Source organism: Rhinoraja longicauda, chromosome 28 (genome assembly GCF_053455715.1).
Source record: "Rhinoraja longicauda isolate Sanriku21f chromosome 28, sRhiLon1.1, whole genome shotgun sequence".
Lineage (NCBI taxonomy): Eukaryota > Metazoa > Chordata > Chondrichthyes > Rajiformes > Arhynchobatidae > Rhinoraja > Rhinoraja longicauda.
The window spans coordinates 17,354,378-17,372,100 of record NC_135980.1 but is presented as its reverse complement, the minus strand read 5'-3'; the positions used below and the strand labels follow the sequence as shown (position 1 = coordinate 17,372,100).

At 43.0% G+C, this 17,723-nt stretch overlaps 1 protein-coding gene across 1 annotated transcript in view; it reads right to left on the bottom strand.

Moving 5' to 3' along the window:
* Nucleotides 1–3,581: 3,581 nt before the first annotated feature.
* Nucleotides 3,582–17,723, bottom strand: part of LOC144607201 (PALM2-AKAP2 fusion protein-like) — a 51,114-nt gene continuing 36,972 nt past the window's right edge. Inside the window, exons 3-6 of the mRNA XM_078423881.1 lie at nt 11,804–13,925; nt 7,617–7,774; nt 6,826–6,864; nt 3,582–4,314 (exon numbers count right to left, since the gene is read on the bottom strand). Coding sequence (XP_078280007.1) covers nt 4,225–4,314; nt 6,826–6,864; nt 7,617–7,774; nt 11,804–13,925 — 2,409 coding nt within the window. The 3' untranslated portion in view covers nt 3,582–4,224. The remainder of the gene's footprint in view (nt 4,315–6,825; nt 6,865–7,616; nt 7,775–11,803; nt 13,926–17,723) is intronic.

Here is a 17,723-nt window from a genome sequence, read left to right as displayed (position 1 = left end):
ATTTGGATGAAGGAATTAGAAGTAACACCAGCAAGTTTGCAGATGACACAAAGCTGGGTGGCAGTGTGAACTGCGAAGAGGATGTTAGGAGGTTGCAGGGTGACCTGGACAGGTTGAGTGAGTGGGCAGATGCGTGGCAGATGCAGTATAATATAGATAAATGTGAGGTTATTCACTTTGGCGGCAAAAACAAGGAGGCAGATTATTATCTCAATGGTGTCAGGTTAGGTAAGGAAGAAGTGCAGCGAGACCTGGGTGTCCTTGTACACCAGTCACTGAAAGTTGACGTGCAGATACAGCAGACAGTGAAAAAAGCTAATGGCATTTTGGCCTTCATAATGAGAGGATTTCAGTATAGGAGTAAAGAGGTTCTTCTGCAGTTGTATAGGGCCCTGATAAGACCGCATTTGGAGTATTGTGTACAGTTTTGGTCTCCTAATTTGAGGAAGGACATCCTTGTAATTGAGGCAGTGCAGCATCGGTTCACGAGATTGATCCCTGGGATGGCGGGACTGTCATATGAGGAAAGATTGAAAAGACTAGGTTTGTATTCACTGGAGTTTAGAAGGATGAGGGGGGAGCTTATAGAGACATAAAATTATAAAAGGACTGGACAAGCTAGATGCAGGAAAAATGTTCCCAATGTTGGGCGAGTCCAGAACCAGGGGCCTAACCCTAACCCTATTTCTGTCACTGTGGCCAGAACAATGTCTTTTTTTGTGTCTATGGAAAGCAAGTTGATGATCAGTTTCTTTCAGATACATGTCCTCTACTGAAGGGTTAACAGGAACTGTCTGACTCAATGCCCATCCTGGTATTGTGATTCATCCTCCATTTTTAATAATCTCCTTGGTGATAGATTTGAAAGGAAGCCTAACACAAAAAAAGTCAAATATAAACAAAGTTCATAATGATTTCCAGCAATATTTGAGGACATTCATAAAGCAGGAAATTCCACTTGAGGAAGGATATTCCTGTCCGATGAAGCATCCTAATTTGAAAGTTTGGATTATTTAACATCAGAAAAGAAAGTCTTTGCTGTTAGAAAAAAAATAAAAACAGAAAGAAGGCAAATGGCAAAAAGATTGTGCCTTAGAAAAAGACAAGTACTGTTACAATTGTAGAGTACTGGCGAGGTCATACATGGAGCACTGTACACCATTTTATATCCATTATTTACAAAAGGATATCTTGACTTCAGAGGCGATTCACAAGGGATTCACCAGGCTAATTCCTGGATGCGAGGGATGTCCGAGCCTCCTGCATTCCAGAAAGTATTCCACAGGAATTCACTCAGCATGAAATAAGGGCAGCACAGTGGCACAGCGGGTAGAGCTGCTGCCTTATAGTGCCAGAGACCTGACCTCAAGTGCTGTCTGTGCGGAGTTTGCACTTGTGGTTTCCTCCGGCTGCTGTGATTTCCTCCCACATCCCAAAGGCGCGCCGGTTTGTAGGTTAATTGCCCCTGGTATCTAAGGAGTGGATAAGAAAGTGGGATAACAAAGGACCAGTATGAACTATGGATGGCATGGAGTTGAGCCCGATCGATGGTCAGCATGGACTCAGTGGGCTGAAGGGCCTGCTGCCATGCTGTGTCTCTAAAACTAAGAACGAAATCTCTTGTCCAATTTCTTTGTGCAAAACATAACTTTGCCCAAAACATAACTTTGCCCACTACCATGGTGTATACCCCAATGGAACTCTTGATGAAGACTGAGAATATGTTTTTGCCTTGTTTGACAGCAATTGTCTTTGTTGAACAGAAACAGTGGAGTTACAGAATCATTATATTGTTGATCAGTAAGAAACAAGTCGAAGGTATTTATTCACAAAATGCTGGAGTAACTCAGCAGGTCAGGCAGCATCTCAGGAGAGAAGGAATGGGCGACTTTTCGGGTCGAGACCCTTGGTCCTCACAGCCACCTAGCCAGCTGACACACTCAGGTCAGGTCGCATCCGTGGAAGCGAAGCTGATGCCTGTTCATGTTCTCGACCCTTCATCAGAACTTTTGATTTTAATTAACTGATGCTTCACTGCTATTTAAACATGTGGCACACCCGACACAATCCTTGCCCAAAGTGAAGACATGCCATTAATGATCCATTGATCTTCACCGTCATCAGCTCCATGATGGTTTGCCTTCATTTAGGGAAAGATGCGTGTGATGGATCAAGAATCAAGTGTGTTTAATTGTCATATGTACTGACAACTAAGCAATTAAATACTTACATGCTGCAGCATAACAAACCTGTAAACAAAATACACATGGATGTTATATAATAAACAACAATTCAATACATTAATATTCATCTGGCCAGCAGTATTCCATCAATACAGCTTCATTCCTTTTTCCTCTCCAGAGAAGGTTGATGAGTTGGCTCTGAATGAGCTGGGCAGGGAGACTGAACTCACAAGTTACACCAATGACATACTTACTCTTCATGATCCCAGATCCAGTTGACCTGCTGAGGATGTGTGTGTCAACAGGTCTTTCCTGCCACATCCTCTGCACCGAACAATTTGGAGACAGGATGAGTCTGTTTGAATGAAGCAGCACACCATACCTCTATCAGGGTGTCTACATGAGCTCCGTTAAGGAATTGTGGCCGGTAAATGGGCGGGAGCCAGAGGCAGAAGTCAGAAGCGTGCTTTGCAGGATAGAACTGCTCTGATCACACAAAGTACACACAGCTCATTGCTCACTCGGCTTACAATTCTCACCTGCAGACGCCAACTCCATGTATCACTGCACAGACGTCTCATTCCCAGTAGAACGCTGCTCGCTCTGCACACAATCCTCATACAACTGTCTGCACACGATACACATTCACACTCTGTTCATCTAGCTTCCTCACACACTGCACTACCAGTGCAAGCTGTGCACACGCAGCTCACTCGCATGCAGAGTCGCACTCACACATACCGCACACTGTTCTTAATCATGCTGCTCACGCAAGTGTCACTCTGCACCCATTGCTCACTTATATTCTACATACATTGCCCTTTGCCTCGAAGGTTCACTATCTACATATACAGTAAATTCACACAATGCAAGTACAGATCACTCTGCACACAACACACCCACACATGGTTTACTTTGCTGTCACATCTCCTGTGTGTGCACTAGTCCCAGACAACCTGTTTCATTCACACATACTTTGCACACTACACAAATTGTCATGAGTGCACACTGCTCATTAACTCTACTGCTGCCACACACACAAACACACACTCGCTCATGCAATGTGCACACTGCTCACACATCGCTTTATTATACAGAGCTGACTCAGGTTTTTCACTCATGCAGCACTTATTATTTCACACCACAAATGCTTTGCTCACACACACACATGGCATACATTGCTCACTCTCACTGCATATTCTTCGCTCTTGCCACTCACTTGCACTTTTCACAATCTTCACTCGCAAACACTGCTCAAATGCACACTCACACATAACACATTTCCTGCTTTCCACGCTTCACTCTCACTAGTAATGGTTGCAGCAGGAATTTAGACCGTATTCATACTTTGTTCCAAATGCTAATTTATTTATATATATATTTTTTAAATAATGGCACACAAGCATTAATTTGTTTTCTTTCAAATGGTTGATTGATATCTATAGAAACAAAAAGCAAAAAATTTTACTTATAGTTCTCTTCATGAAACTGAGCGTTTCATGTAAATTTGCCAAACTAAAGAAATGCTGCGAAGAGGTCTGTGATGTAGAGGGAATCGGGGGGGGAATCTGGCTGTGAATACTATAACCCATGGCCTTCATGGCAACGTGGCAACTGTCTGACAAGGCACTGTTGTTATTAAAGAAAGACACAATCTTGGGCCTCAACACTGAGATCGGAGACTGGAAAAGAGTTTCTGTGACTTAGTTTGTGTTTGATGGAGAACAATGCATAATAGTATTATTCAGGTTGGGAATTAGATGAGATAGTACATGTGATTGAAGTAGCATTCAACTCACATAGAACAAAGTGAGGAATTGGATGGTGTTGAGAACTTGGGGCAAGAAGGTTGGACCTCGGATTTGTGTCTTTGTTCTTGAAGTTTACTGGTCACAGTCTTATAAACAGGAGAGTCACTCAGAGATAGACATTTGTCCAGAGTGCTATAAAGAACTTCATTTCTTTAATCAATAGGCAGTGTTTTCCATAATTTCACTATCAATATGTATACAATTATATATTGCTGGCAGCTGGGCTGGCTTCATTCATCCAGATGATTGTTGAATATCCCTGCTTCCCAGCGTTGGGCCATTGTGCTTTTACGGCGAATGACTCTGGTAGATTCAAGTACCTACAGGCAAGATAACAAGGGTCAGGAAGATAGGATTGTGGAGCTGTAAATCATACATCCACCATGACGCAGAATAGGCAATCTGCAGACCATGAAGCACCAATTGATGTTAACAAACTTCCAATGCCATGAAAAGAAAAACAAAAGAAAAATTGACACACAATCTCTGGAAGGAGAAAAGATTAACAGATTTAAATGGTTATGATGGAGAGGGGAGCAGGATGGGCATATATAGGAATAGGAAAGTGATTGAAGGAAAGGTTGGTGCGTTGAAGATTGCATTTGTAAAGGAGGAGTGTGTTTGGAAGTAACATTCTTCAATATTCCCAAACGTGTGCTAGAACAGCACAACAATCAATGCCTCCGACGTTTTCCATACAGTTCATACTTTCATGCTCAGAACTTGAAGGAGTTTGAGACTTCTCTTGCAAAGATATTGAATGCTCAAATAATCGGTAGATTTTGCCCATGTTTGCTGCTTCCGTAGGTTGGCAATCTACTGCAAAACATTTGGGATGGTACAGTGGTGCAGCGATAGAGTTACTGCCTTAGAGTGCAAGAGATCCAGGTTCGATCCTAACTATGGGTGCTGTCCGTATGGAGTTTGTAGGTTTTCCCTGTGAACACGTCTCCCCCACACTTTAAAGGCGAGCAGGTTTGTAGGTTTATTCATTTTGTAAATTGTTAGTGTGTAAGGTAGTGCTAGCGTATGGGGTCATCACTGGTTGGTGTGGACTTGGTGGGCCAAAGGGCCTATTTCCACGTTGTATCTCTAAAGTCTAAAGCAAAGTCAAAATTACCTCAGGTTCTGGAGAACCTGAAATTCTTCTGGATTTGAGGAAGTATCCTGAGATAAATGTTAACATCAGGCCTTGGTGAGATCTCATCTACCCAATTGTGAGAACGGACCACTGACTAAGAACGTCCCTACTTGACTGGTTTGGGAAAGGAGGGAAGCATGTATCCATGAAGTAACCACATATGTCAGGAACCCAGTCACACCCGAAGACTGAGCAGAGGATCAATACTTGGAAGGGCTGGGCTAAGAGAGATTTGGAGGTGAGATATCAGGAAGATAATGGGGAGTCATAGACACTTTGATGGCATTGGGGAGGTGGGACAATGGCTGGTCATGGAGAGCCAAGGATTAGTCGAGGTGGAGAATGATCAAAATCAGAGTTCAACATTTGGAATGGGCCACCAGGGATAAAGGAAAAAATATTTCTGGAGCCAAATTGAACCATTGAAGGGTGCTCTATCATGCTCCTGACTTGCGCGTCACAGAGAGTAGAAAACCTTTAGGGCATCAGGACAGATCTCATTTGCTGTAGGATACTCAGCTGCTGCCGTGCTTTATTAACGACTGTAGAGTTCCTGATCAGTGGTGAGCCCAGGGTATTTGTGGTGATGTCAGATTTAGGTGTTTAGATTCCCTCAGGTTGGAGACAGTCATTGTTTGGCACTTCCGTAGCACATGAGCTTCTTGCCACTGATTGGCTCCTGCCTGAATGTTGTCCAAGTCTTGCTGTTTCATTTGTAAAGAGGTGAAAATGGGTCTGAACATGGTGCAATCATCAGAGAATCCTTCCTTCTGACCCTATGGTGGAAGAAAGCTCACTCATGGTTGCGCCCAAGACCATGCTCCGAGGACCTCCTGCAGTAATACACTGCAGCTGAAGTGACTGATCACCAACAACACATCACTCCAGTTCTCCCCGAGCTGTTTTACCAGGGTTCCTTGATGGTCACAGTTGGTCTACTACAGCCTTGACACCATCATTACACCTCTGGAATTCAGTTCATCCATCCAAACCTAGCCCTGGCCATTGCTGGTTGAGAGTAGACTAATTGGCCAGTAAGTAACTGGATTGGATTTGTCCAGTGAATTTCCCACATTGTTGGGTGGATGCCAGGATTGTAATTGCTGTAGAAGTTAGAAACATGGCAACCCAAAGAGCTCAAGTCTTCAGTAACAGCCATATGTTGTCCTGCTTTATTGTCTGTGCTCAGTCCAGTCCCTCACCATTTCTCGATATCACACACATGTTGTGAATCAGACAGGCTGCTGAGATGGTGGAGATCTCAGGAGGAAACTCAATATGGGGGATTGCAAATGCTTTCAGCTAGGCTTTGACACTACATGCCAATTTATAATCAAAGTTTCATGTCACTGGGCCCTCTGCATTGTGGGAGTGCTTCTACCCACAAACAGCATTAGTTCAAGAAAGTGCCTTGCTATCACCGTCATAGAGGTCCTAGGGAGAGGCAACATTCTTCCAGAGATGTCCCTCTGACATGGAGGAATAAAAGACCCATTAGTGGTTTTAATGATCAGATTATCATTAGGGCACAGCACCATTAAACAAGCCAAAGGAGTTTAGTCTCTCAAGCCCATGGCAGAGCAGCGGTCAAGCAGTTAGTAACACTGAATGGCGTTTTGAGTATATGTTGTGACATGCAGCACACTGAAAGACAGCAAGCCAAAGACTGGCGCAATGAAAACGTGACTACCTCAGTGTTGACGTCATCAGAAGGCTCGATACCAGCATACTGAGGTTTAAAAAAACGCATGATAATTTGAGTAAACATCATGAAATAAACCACTTCAGAAGCAACAACGAATGATCCTGACACTAGACATTTTAGCCCCTCACTGTCTCTTGGACTTGCCGACTGACACTATCGGCTGAAATGCCTTAGTATTATGGTACTGTCATTCACCGGCCCATCCAACCTGCCTGTTTGACACAATTATACAAAAGCTTAAGGAGGGGCTGGGAGCCAGAATCTCGCACACCACCATGGCTTCACACTAAAACATCAGCACATTATATACCAGGCTCACTGTATGTCTGGGAGAGTTCAGGAAAGAGGAACATAGTAGAGAAAGATGTAAAAGAGAAGAAGCAAATGAACAAAGGAGGAAGCAGAATATTTTTTTTCTCCATTAATTCTTTCTTTACTAAACCCATAGAATTACACCATCCAAACAATCATCCCCCAGCTCCATTCTTAACAAAAAAGGTGTCATTAAATCTGATCCTTTTATATCAAATTCACCTCGCTACTTTATTCAGTTGTACCCCTGTTAATCTTTCCCCCAACCACACATCACTTCTAGTTGAAAACAGATGACCTCGAGACTTCTCATTGACCTAGAAATCCAATCACTTTCACATAACCCAAGATTTATCGTCCACTGACAGGGGCAAAACAGATTGCTCAACATGCTTCACAAAGCAATCCAGAATATCCTCACAATTTACTGACAAAAAGGACAAGAATCGCAAACTTCAACATACCGTAGAATCATCCTTTTTTCCAAAAGGTTTCGCTCTCCTCTCTTCCTGGCAGTGCGTCGCTAGGAGATCTTCTGGTCGATCACCATTCAAAGCTCCATCTCCAGACGTCAACTTAGGATACCCTGGGGGACTTTGGGACTCCGATGTGGAGACTGTTTCTGCAAGGAAGTTACAATAATCGTAAATCTTTCTGTACTGACGAAGAACACTGTTGGCGGAGCAGTACAGACTGAATGCGGCGCTATTTGAAGGGCAGTATAGAGGGAATGCTGCACTGTTAGAGGGGCAGTATAGAGGGAATGCGGCACTATTTGAAGGGCAGTAGAGAGGAACGGTTGCACTATGGGAGGGCTGGTGCAGAGGGAATATGGCAGACTGGGGGTAATACAGGAGAAATTCTATACAGTTAGATAAGCCATCACCATCTATTCTGATAAAGGGCAGGGAACTGTTAGTGGGTTTGTGAGAAATGATTGTTCAAACAGCCTCACTGTTGGTGCAGTCATCATCTTAGAACCATTTGTATGAGCCTACTGTATACAAACAGGCAAAAACGTAATTTCTACAATGAATAGAGTTCAAAACAGCTGTGATTACTTAAAGGTGTGTGAAAGATGTGATCTAAAAATTCTTCATCATCTTCAAATGCTTGATCAGTGGGTTTCCCAAAGTTTGGAAATTGTTTCCCTGCACCTGTACCCCAGAAACATGAGAGTGAAGGCCACACTGACAAGAGCTATAACTTTAGAACGCCTTTGGTCAGAGTTGGGTGGTCAGCACCAGGTCCGTGCTGACAACAGCTATTTAGATGTAACTGCTCCACAACACTCGGCCCATAGTACCGCGGGCCATGGCTCATCAAACGATCATCTATACACACTTATATACGACGAAGGTTCCTGTCTCCAACACTCTACCAGGCCCAGTTCCAGCTCCCACTACTCTTTGGTGAAAAATAAATTCTTATTCTCCTTTAATCCTTCTCCTAAGTAATTTTGACTTGTCTTAGATTTAGGATCGCAGAGTGTCATAGGTGGTAGAGCTGCTGTCTTATGGCACCGATGATTTAAGCTTGGACTTTTGGTGACCTGTGTGGGATGTGTAGCTACTTCCAATGAGCACACAGGTTGCCCACCTATAAACTCTGGTTTATTCCTATATCTAAAGGTCAGGTTAATAAGTTGATTGGGGTCTGTAAATTGTTTCTCCCATGTAGGTGAGTAGTGGGATCTGGGGGTTGTTGATAGGAATGCAAGAGAATAAATAGAATTGTGCAAACAGATGGTGTGGGTGAAGTGTAGGGCCTGATCTTGAGCTGTATGGCTGAATGGGCGCCAAGTTATCAAGCTATCGTGGTTATGATAATGAGAAGCATGCACAGATCTGGACTGAGGTCTTGTGTGCAGCTTCAGCATGACCTGCCTGCGTTCATATTTTATGCCTCAGCCAATAAAGTCATTTTTTGCCATCTGATTAGCTTGGGAGATGTGTGGTTATGTACACCAAGGTCTTTATTTCTTCACACCTCCATGTCCTTGAGTCTATATCCATGATGTTGTTCAGTAACTTGTCTTTGTTCCCTTTTATATTAGGATCTTGGTTTTAAAGTGTAAATGATATGAATCGTTTAGTCTGCATCATACCTTAACATTGCACGGTGTTCCACCTTAACCAGAGACGTTGAAGTCTAATGCATTCTGCATTGAGGGACATTGTCAATAGTTAAACTATGTCACATCAACATGGTGTGAAGGTAGAAACATATGTGGAGGGCTACTTACTGGAGAAAAAGCCAAATTCTAGGTATGAAACCCCAGTAGTTATGGTAAGATAGTGGCAATCTAGTGGACATGAGATTATATCCCATTCATTTAGTAACAGCTTCAAATAAAATTCAATTAAATTTGTAGGCTGGTTTATCATGTAAAAACAAACATAAACGCAGTTGGATTGTGAAATCTCAGATGGTTCAAGGGTACCATTTCAGAAAGGGATCATTTAGCTGATGCTGAACATCTAATGCTCCCAGGGATGGAAACCAAATCAAGAGGCAAAGTTTAATTTGCAAGGGATCAAACTTTGCACTTGGCAGTGATGACACTTTGCCTCATTTAATGGATGACCAAATTAAGGACTGGATACCTTTCATTAAGGTAAGAAGTAAGCAAGGTTAAAAATCAATAAAACTACCAGCATTAACTTTGGGCTTTCACTCAGTGCATGCAAATCCCCCGAGATGTGAATTGCTTCATTCGAGCAACTTTGGCACTTTTTTTTTAACCATGACTCTCTTTTTAACCATGAACAGAAAGCCGTCCTGCCAATTTTCCATTAAAATTGAAACCTTCCTGCACATCAAGTAACAGATAATGGCATTAATCAGTCAGGAATGCCGCAAGTTATTCAAAAGAACAACATGAGGAAAAAACCCCAGAAGGTTGGAGAAAGCCAGTGAGGTAAAAATCCGTGCAGCTAGAAACAAATACTGTTTGGGATGACAACCTTTCATCCTGTACATGATCATTGCTTGGTAGTTAAGACTTTCTTGTCTCACATCAGTCTGTTCACCAATGATCCAGAAGCCAGTGATGTGGGCAAGAGAAGTCAAGAATGCCCAGAAATACCAGATTCAGAACAGCACAGATAATAGCCAATAGCACAATATTAAAAAAGCTGGGAATTTTTTTATTGAGTTATCACCATAATGTGGCCAATGCATAACAGAAATATGGCTTGAGGTGAACCAAATTTGATATAAACTAGGATAAACACAGCAGAGTGCTGCATAAATCATTGGAATAATTAAATCCGGTGTGGCTGCAAAGGCACAGGCAGTGATTCTCTGCACACCTTGGGATCAAATAGAATGTTGGGGTTGAACACAGCTAGATTATTCTGTTGAAGATATACACAAAATGCTGGAGTAACTCAACGGCACAGGCAGCATCTCTGGAGAGAAGGAATGGGTGATGTTTCGGGTTGAGACCCTTCTTCAGACTGTCCCACTGAGTTACTCCAGCATTTTATGTCTATCTTCGATTTAAGCCAGCATCTGCAGTTCTTTCCTACACATAGATTATTCTGCCATTGGCTGGAGAAAGGATTGTGTTGCTGTCTTGGGAACAGACTCCATGGCAAAGGAGGAAGTTTAATATGCAAGGGATATTAAATGGATGTTAAAAGACCCAAGGAGTGGCCTGATCCGCCACATACCCATATAAAAGTTTAATATGCAAGGAATATGAAGGAAACAGAAACATAGGGGAAAGAAACAGGTTGCTGGAATAACAGTGCGTAGGGCAGCATTTCTGAAGAACATGGATAGGTGATGTCTCACCTCTAACTATGTCTTTGGTAGGCATTGTCCAACTGCAAGGGAAATCATGTCTTACAAATTTCATTGATTTTTGGAAGAGATGACCAAAAAGATTGATGAGGACAGGGCAGCAGACATTGTCCACATGGCTTTGACAAGATATGGAATGATAGGCTGGTCCAAACGCTTAGGTCACATGGGATCCACGGTGAGCTAGCTAACTGGAAACAAAATTGGCTTGAAGGTAGGAGACAGAGGGTGGTGCTAGAGGGTTGTTTTTAATTCCGGTGAACCACAAGTATCGGTGCATTGTTGTTCATTATTTATACTAACAATTTGTATTAGAATGTAGGTGGCATGGTTAGTAAATTTGTGAATGATACTAAAATTGGTGGAATATTGAACAGTGAAGGTAGTTATCTAAAATACAACAGGATCTTGATCAGCTGGGCTAAAGGGCCGAGGAATAGCAGATGGAGCTTAATTCAGATAAATCGTAGGAGACTGGTGTAGAATAGAGAGACCAACGGGTGCAGGTACATAAATTCCTTGGAAGTGGTGACATAGATAAACAGATGGCGAAGAAGTCATTTGACACACTTGCCTCCATAGGTTAGGGCATGAATGCAGATTGGGAGGTAATGGTACAGTTGTACAACATATATGGACTTTAGCTCCTCCAGTTGTAGATCCAGCATGTTAAGTGACCTAGTCGCAACATCACACAATAAACTGTGCAAGAGGGAGGGCAGCAGCAGAAGGCGAAGGGACTGGGCATCTGTTGCTCCCTTACAGGTTTCTCAAATCATCAAATCCCAGTCAGTTCCTGGGATTTTCTGCCACACAAGGGCAAACTAGTGGATGTACCTACCTGAAGGGAGGCTCCCTCCAGGGAGCTGCCTCAGTCTCTGTGCCCGCAGCTCCGCCTCCCGACGTTGCTCTTCCTCAATTTCCTGCTCAATCAGGAAGTGGGTCTGAGGCTTCCAAAGTCGCAGGGTGTAGGGTTGGGACTCTGACCTCCTTTCTGCCAACTCCTGACAATCCGTTGAGTAAGACTGGACCGAGTTGCTTTCCTCTAGAACATCATGCACATCCAGAGATTCCCGTGATGCGGAGCGGACTAACCTGGTCTGCCAAGCCGGCTGTGGTAGAACTGGCACATCATCTGTTTGCTGCTCAAATACCTTTTTCCGTTCTTCTACTTCTTGAGGAACTCCTTTATCATACAGGCCTTTGACTTTGCCTTCTTCCTTCAATTTCTCCTCCCTCTTTGAGTCCATTTCAATTTCTCTCTGGACAAAAAAGACCATCCGATTCTTGTCTTTATGTTTTAAGAAAGTAGATCCAGGGGATGGTTGGGATAAGAGTGGCTTGGTCTTAATTTCCACCATTTCCTCAGAGTTTACTGACTTGCTAATCCCTCGTTCCTTGCGAAGAATTTCTTCCCTTTCCAAGGCTAATCGGATTTCTTTCTCAATGGGAGTTTCAAGGATTGGCTTCTGCTCGGGACACTCATATGCACAACTGTTATCAGTTCCTATGTTCTGCATTTCATTTGATGCCCCACCATCACTAGTGTACCCATAACCATAGTCATTGGTCATCTCACCTAATCCAGAATCAAGGTCATCTGTTGAGGAGCAGGCAGCCAGATTTCGCCGAGTGGAACCACATCTTTCACCATCATTGTCTTCCAGAGTTGCAATCTTCTCAGCAATGAACACACTATTGCTCACATGACTTTCAGGCCCATTATCCTTCTCATCATCGTGGGTGTAATTGACTCTAACAGCTTTTACCATGATTGTTGGACTGGTGTCCAAGACAATCCCACCCTTGTCGTGAAGAGTTGATTCAGAGGGCGTGGAAGAATGGCCCAAAACCCTGTGGGACTGAGCAGAGGGCCGAGGACTGGTTGGTTCTTCTTGCCTTGACTTCTCCATCTGGAGGAACTGTTGTCTAGCAGCGACAAAGTTTTTTTGCTGACTGTTGATGTCTTCGGGATGAGAATTGGAAGGCTCGTCATGGAAAGAAAATGAATTGGCATGTTCAGTGGACTTCTGGATCTGGGATTCATCTTGCTTCTGGGTGGAATCTTCAACCGATGGTGTCTCTTCCAAATGTAATGACTTTGTTGAAACGTGCGTCTCTGCAATGGTGGTGCTCTTCTTCACGGCTTGGTTTCGAATTATGTCCCTTCTCTCTTTATTAAGAATGTCACCACCTGTTGTTTCTTTAATGATTACTGTTTGGTATTTTCTTTCCTCATCATCCGAGAAGAGTTTAGTTGGGTTTTTTCCTTTATCATATTTTCGAAGATCAAAGTTGGCTTCTTTTTTTATGCTAGTTAACTTTCCATCCCTGGCTGTTGTAACTGCAGAAGGCACACTGCCAAGTCCATCATTATTCAAAGTGCCCTGATCACTCATGTCTTGGATGACAGGAACCCTCACGGCATGAATGATGGAATCATCACCACAGTCTATCGAAAATGGAATGGCTGAAAAAGAAGGCACTGAACTATTCTGTGTGATTGGGGTCAGATTGGGATAAACATTGGTTTCGTGTTGAAGACTCACATTGGAAACATCCATATTGACTGAAACCCCATTCTCCACGCTGAAAGCATTACTCTCAGCTTTCTGCATTGGGACAGGAGCCTCGTCTTCAAGACCGTCCTCAGTTTCGCTAGGTGTCTTTAGATCTCTGGAGAGAACAATTTTATTGCCTTCACCTTCCTGTAGTGGGAGCTCATCAATTGCCTCCACATGGACCCGATGCTCAGTGCCTGCAGGAATCTGCTGTGCAATTTCAGTGAGAGATTTATCACTCTCTGAACCTTTGGCCCACTTGGGTCCGCCCTCTGAAATTCCTATCGGAAGGGTTCCAGAGGCTGGCAGCTCCCTGTGCAGCAGATCCTTGGAGGTAGTAGCGGCCTGGTCAGATTCAATTTCATTCACCACAGTTATTGGAGACACAGAAGTCTGTTGTTTCTGATGGAGGAAAAAGAAAAACTTCAGTCAGAGAATGTACACAGTGCCTGTTGTAACCCGTGGCACGCAATCTTCACGATTACGGTCAGTTATTCTCAGATTCAGAATAGAGCTCCACCAATGATATTAGTTAAAGAGTGATATTAATTACTGTCAAGAGTAGACAGTAAAACTTGAAACTTAACCTCGGCAGAACAGACTGCAGTATTTTAAAGACATTTGGACAGCAGCATAGATAGGAAAGGCTTGGAGGGATATGGGTCAAATGTGGGCCAATGCTACTAGCTTAGATTTTGAGTTGGGCCAAATGGCTAGTAGTCCTGTATGACTCCATGATATCTGTACAGGTTCTTTCAGCTGGTTGTACATCAGTGGAGAGAATGTCTTGACACAGCACTTTAATGCCAGGCAAGTTCTCAGCTTGCACATCGGATTTGATCTTGGGGCTCTGCTAAGGGACGGGTTGATCAGGCCCCTGCAATTTCCAGAGATGGTGCGGTCATGTTGCATTTGTGTGCTTACTAGTTTAGTTTAGAGATACAGCACGGAAACAGGCCCTTCAGCTCACTGAGTCCGTGATGACCAGCGATCCTCGCACACTTACACTACCCTACATACACGAGGAACAACTTACAATTATACCAAGCCAATTCACTTACAAACCTGAAAGTATTTGGAGTGTGAAAGGAAACTGGAGATCCCGGAGAAAACCACACAGGTCACGTGGAGAACGTATAAACTTCGTATAGACAGCACCCGTATGTCAGGATCGAACCAGTATCACTGGCGCTGAAAGGCAGCAACTCTACCGCTGCGCCTCCGTGCTTCCCTAATTTATGTATCCATCTGTTCATGATGAGCTCCATTTCCCGCTGAGATTCATTGCTAATGATGGCACAACAGTCACCCATAAGAACAGTGTCCACATTCAGGATTCCCCAACTGAACTTATTCCATAGAAATCTTGGAAGCCAATTATCTGTGACCGGCCACCTGCCCTGTCTTGTTGACAGGAAGTCTTGCAGCCCAACAGTCAACCCAGCATCATCACTCCACTGTTTCCTTTACATTTCAGCCATCGCCTGTCCAATGCAGCCCCAGCCAACTTGCACTTCTTATTTCCTTCATTTAGATTGAAAACCATGGTTTCAGATTAAACTGGTTCATTTCTGATCTTCGTGTAAAATTCTGTAAGATACATGGTCACTTTTCCCTGTGGCCCGACTGCAACAAGATAAAGGCCATCGCCTTGCACAGCACCAGCTCTAATGTAGACACACAAGAAACCGCAGATGCTGGAATTGTGAGCAAAACACAAAGAGCACTGAAAGATCTCAGTAGGTCAAGCAGATTTGTGGATCTGTCACCTTCATTAGATGCTACAGCTATTTGTACCATTAATTCATCCAAAATTGATAAAAATAATTAGACTAATTAAAATATATCACAAGCTGTTAGACAAACATGGGTAGAAATAACAATGGTTCTGATTATGATTTTCTAGTTGCACCGTGATGCCAGAAAGACTGTTATTATGGTGTCATGGTTTAAGAAAGGGAAAGAGGATAGAGCATGTAATTACAGTCAATGTTAATGCTGATGGTGGGGTACATTATTTTCAGAAACCACAGAGGGCAGTGTAAAGCATTGTGTAGAAAAGCGAAATGAATCAGCACGGATTGTTTCTGGAATGTTCTGTCTGGCAGAGTTGAATGGGTTTTAATGAGGTGGTGGTTGACAAGAGGAGCTGGTGATGACAACACATTATCATCACCCACTTGCATTTCAATAAAGAGTTTGATCTAATGCAGGATTTTGGCAAAATCCCATATGATCAGAAGAAAATAGCAAGTTTATTTAAGAACTGAGTGACCTGGGTGTGTGACTTGATACATTATTATACCAGACATTGATCCTGATTGAGGATTAACATCTTTCTTGCCCCACATTCCCAACTGATCCAGATCCTGTTACAATCTTGGATATCCTTTTTAACTGTCCACTGTATCATCAGTTGTGGCGTCACCTGCAAATTTCTTAATAATCTTAACCAAGTTGTCATCCAAATCAAAAATGTACATACCAAGCAGCAGTTGAACCAACCACAGCAGCACTATACTATTCACAGGCATCCAATCAGAAAAGAAACCCCTCCACAACTACCCTTTGACTCCTTTCTCCAAGGTAATCTTGTATCCGATTCATTAGCTCGCCTTGGAAACCATGCAATCCAACCTTCCAGACTGGCCTACCACGTGGGCCCTTGTCAAATTCAACATGGACAATGTCCAATGCCCTGCCCTCATCATCCAGTCTTCTGGTATCTCGTTTGTAGCTGACAAAGATGAAAATAATCTCTTATCAGGGACCCAGCAATCACTACTTTGGTTTCCTGTAACAATTCTGGGAAAGATCTCATCTAGCTCATCTTACCCTTATCTGACACATGGCATCCTCCACTTTCTCTTTCTTTTTACCGAGTTGCTACAGATTATCTATGTACCTCTCCCTGAACTCACAATCTTCCATATCATTCTCCTTGGTGAATACTGATGAGAAGTATTCATTTAGGACCTCACCCACATTGCCTACCTCCACACATAGATTACCTCCTTGATCCCAAAGAAGCCCCTTTCTTTCCTATGTTACCCTCTTACTCCAGATATAAAGGAGAATGCGAAGGCTTTCTTTAAGTATCTTACCTGTCAAAGGCATTTCATGACCCCTTTTTCTCTCCTAAATTCTTTCTTAAGTTCACCCGTGTACACTGTATTCAAAAGCCTCTCTCGACTCGACTTCACCCTCCCCCTTGCCTGTATCTGCCACATGATTTCTTCATAGCATTTCATCATTTTGAATTTGCTTAGGATATTAACCGTTATTAGCAAGAGGCAGAATACAAGATCAGGCGAGTTAAAGGCATCAGAGGTTACAGATAGAAGGCAGGAGAATGGAGTTGAGGGAAAAATAGATCAACCATGATAAGATGGCAGAACAGACTCAATGGGCTGAACACCTAATTCTGCTCGTATGTCTTATGCTCAAGCTATTGAACAAAGTACTGCACAGTGCACATTTCTGGTCACCACAAGCCAAGAAGTATGTGATAGCAGTAGTGAGGGTGCAGAGAATATTTAAGAGGATGTTGGCAAGGCAGTAGAAGTTTAGTTAGGAGGGGAGATTGACTAGGATAGGAGATTGACCAGGATAGGATGGGAAAGGATGAGAATCCTTTCCTCCGGCAGCTCATTCCATACACTCATTCTTATTACCCCTCAGGTTCCTATTAAATCTTTCCCCCCTCACCTTTAACCTATGGTTCGCGATTTCCCTACTATGGGCAAGAGACTGTGCGTCAACCCAATCTATCCCTCTCATGATTTTGTACACCTCTATAAGATCACCCCTTACCCTCCTGCACTCCAAGGAATAGAGTCATAGCCTGCTCAACCTCTCCCTATAACTCATACCCTTGAGTCCTTTCCTATAACTTGGTGCCCAGAACAGAACACATTATTCTAAATGCGGCCTCATCAATGTCTTATATAACTGCAACATGACCTCCCAACTTCTATACTCAATACATCACAATACTTCCTCAATGTAGAATTAGTTTGGATAGCTCATTAAGGCCCATGATAACATTAATATCTATTATCCTACAATATAGAAGCACTGAGGTTAGATACCAGGCTGAATGAAGATCACCATCACCAACAAAAAGAGCATTGTGCTGAGAACATAGTAGCTCAAAATTATTTTTTAAATTGATCATAAATCAGATCTGATCAGGTCATG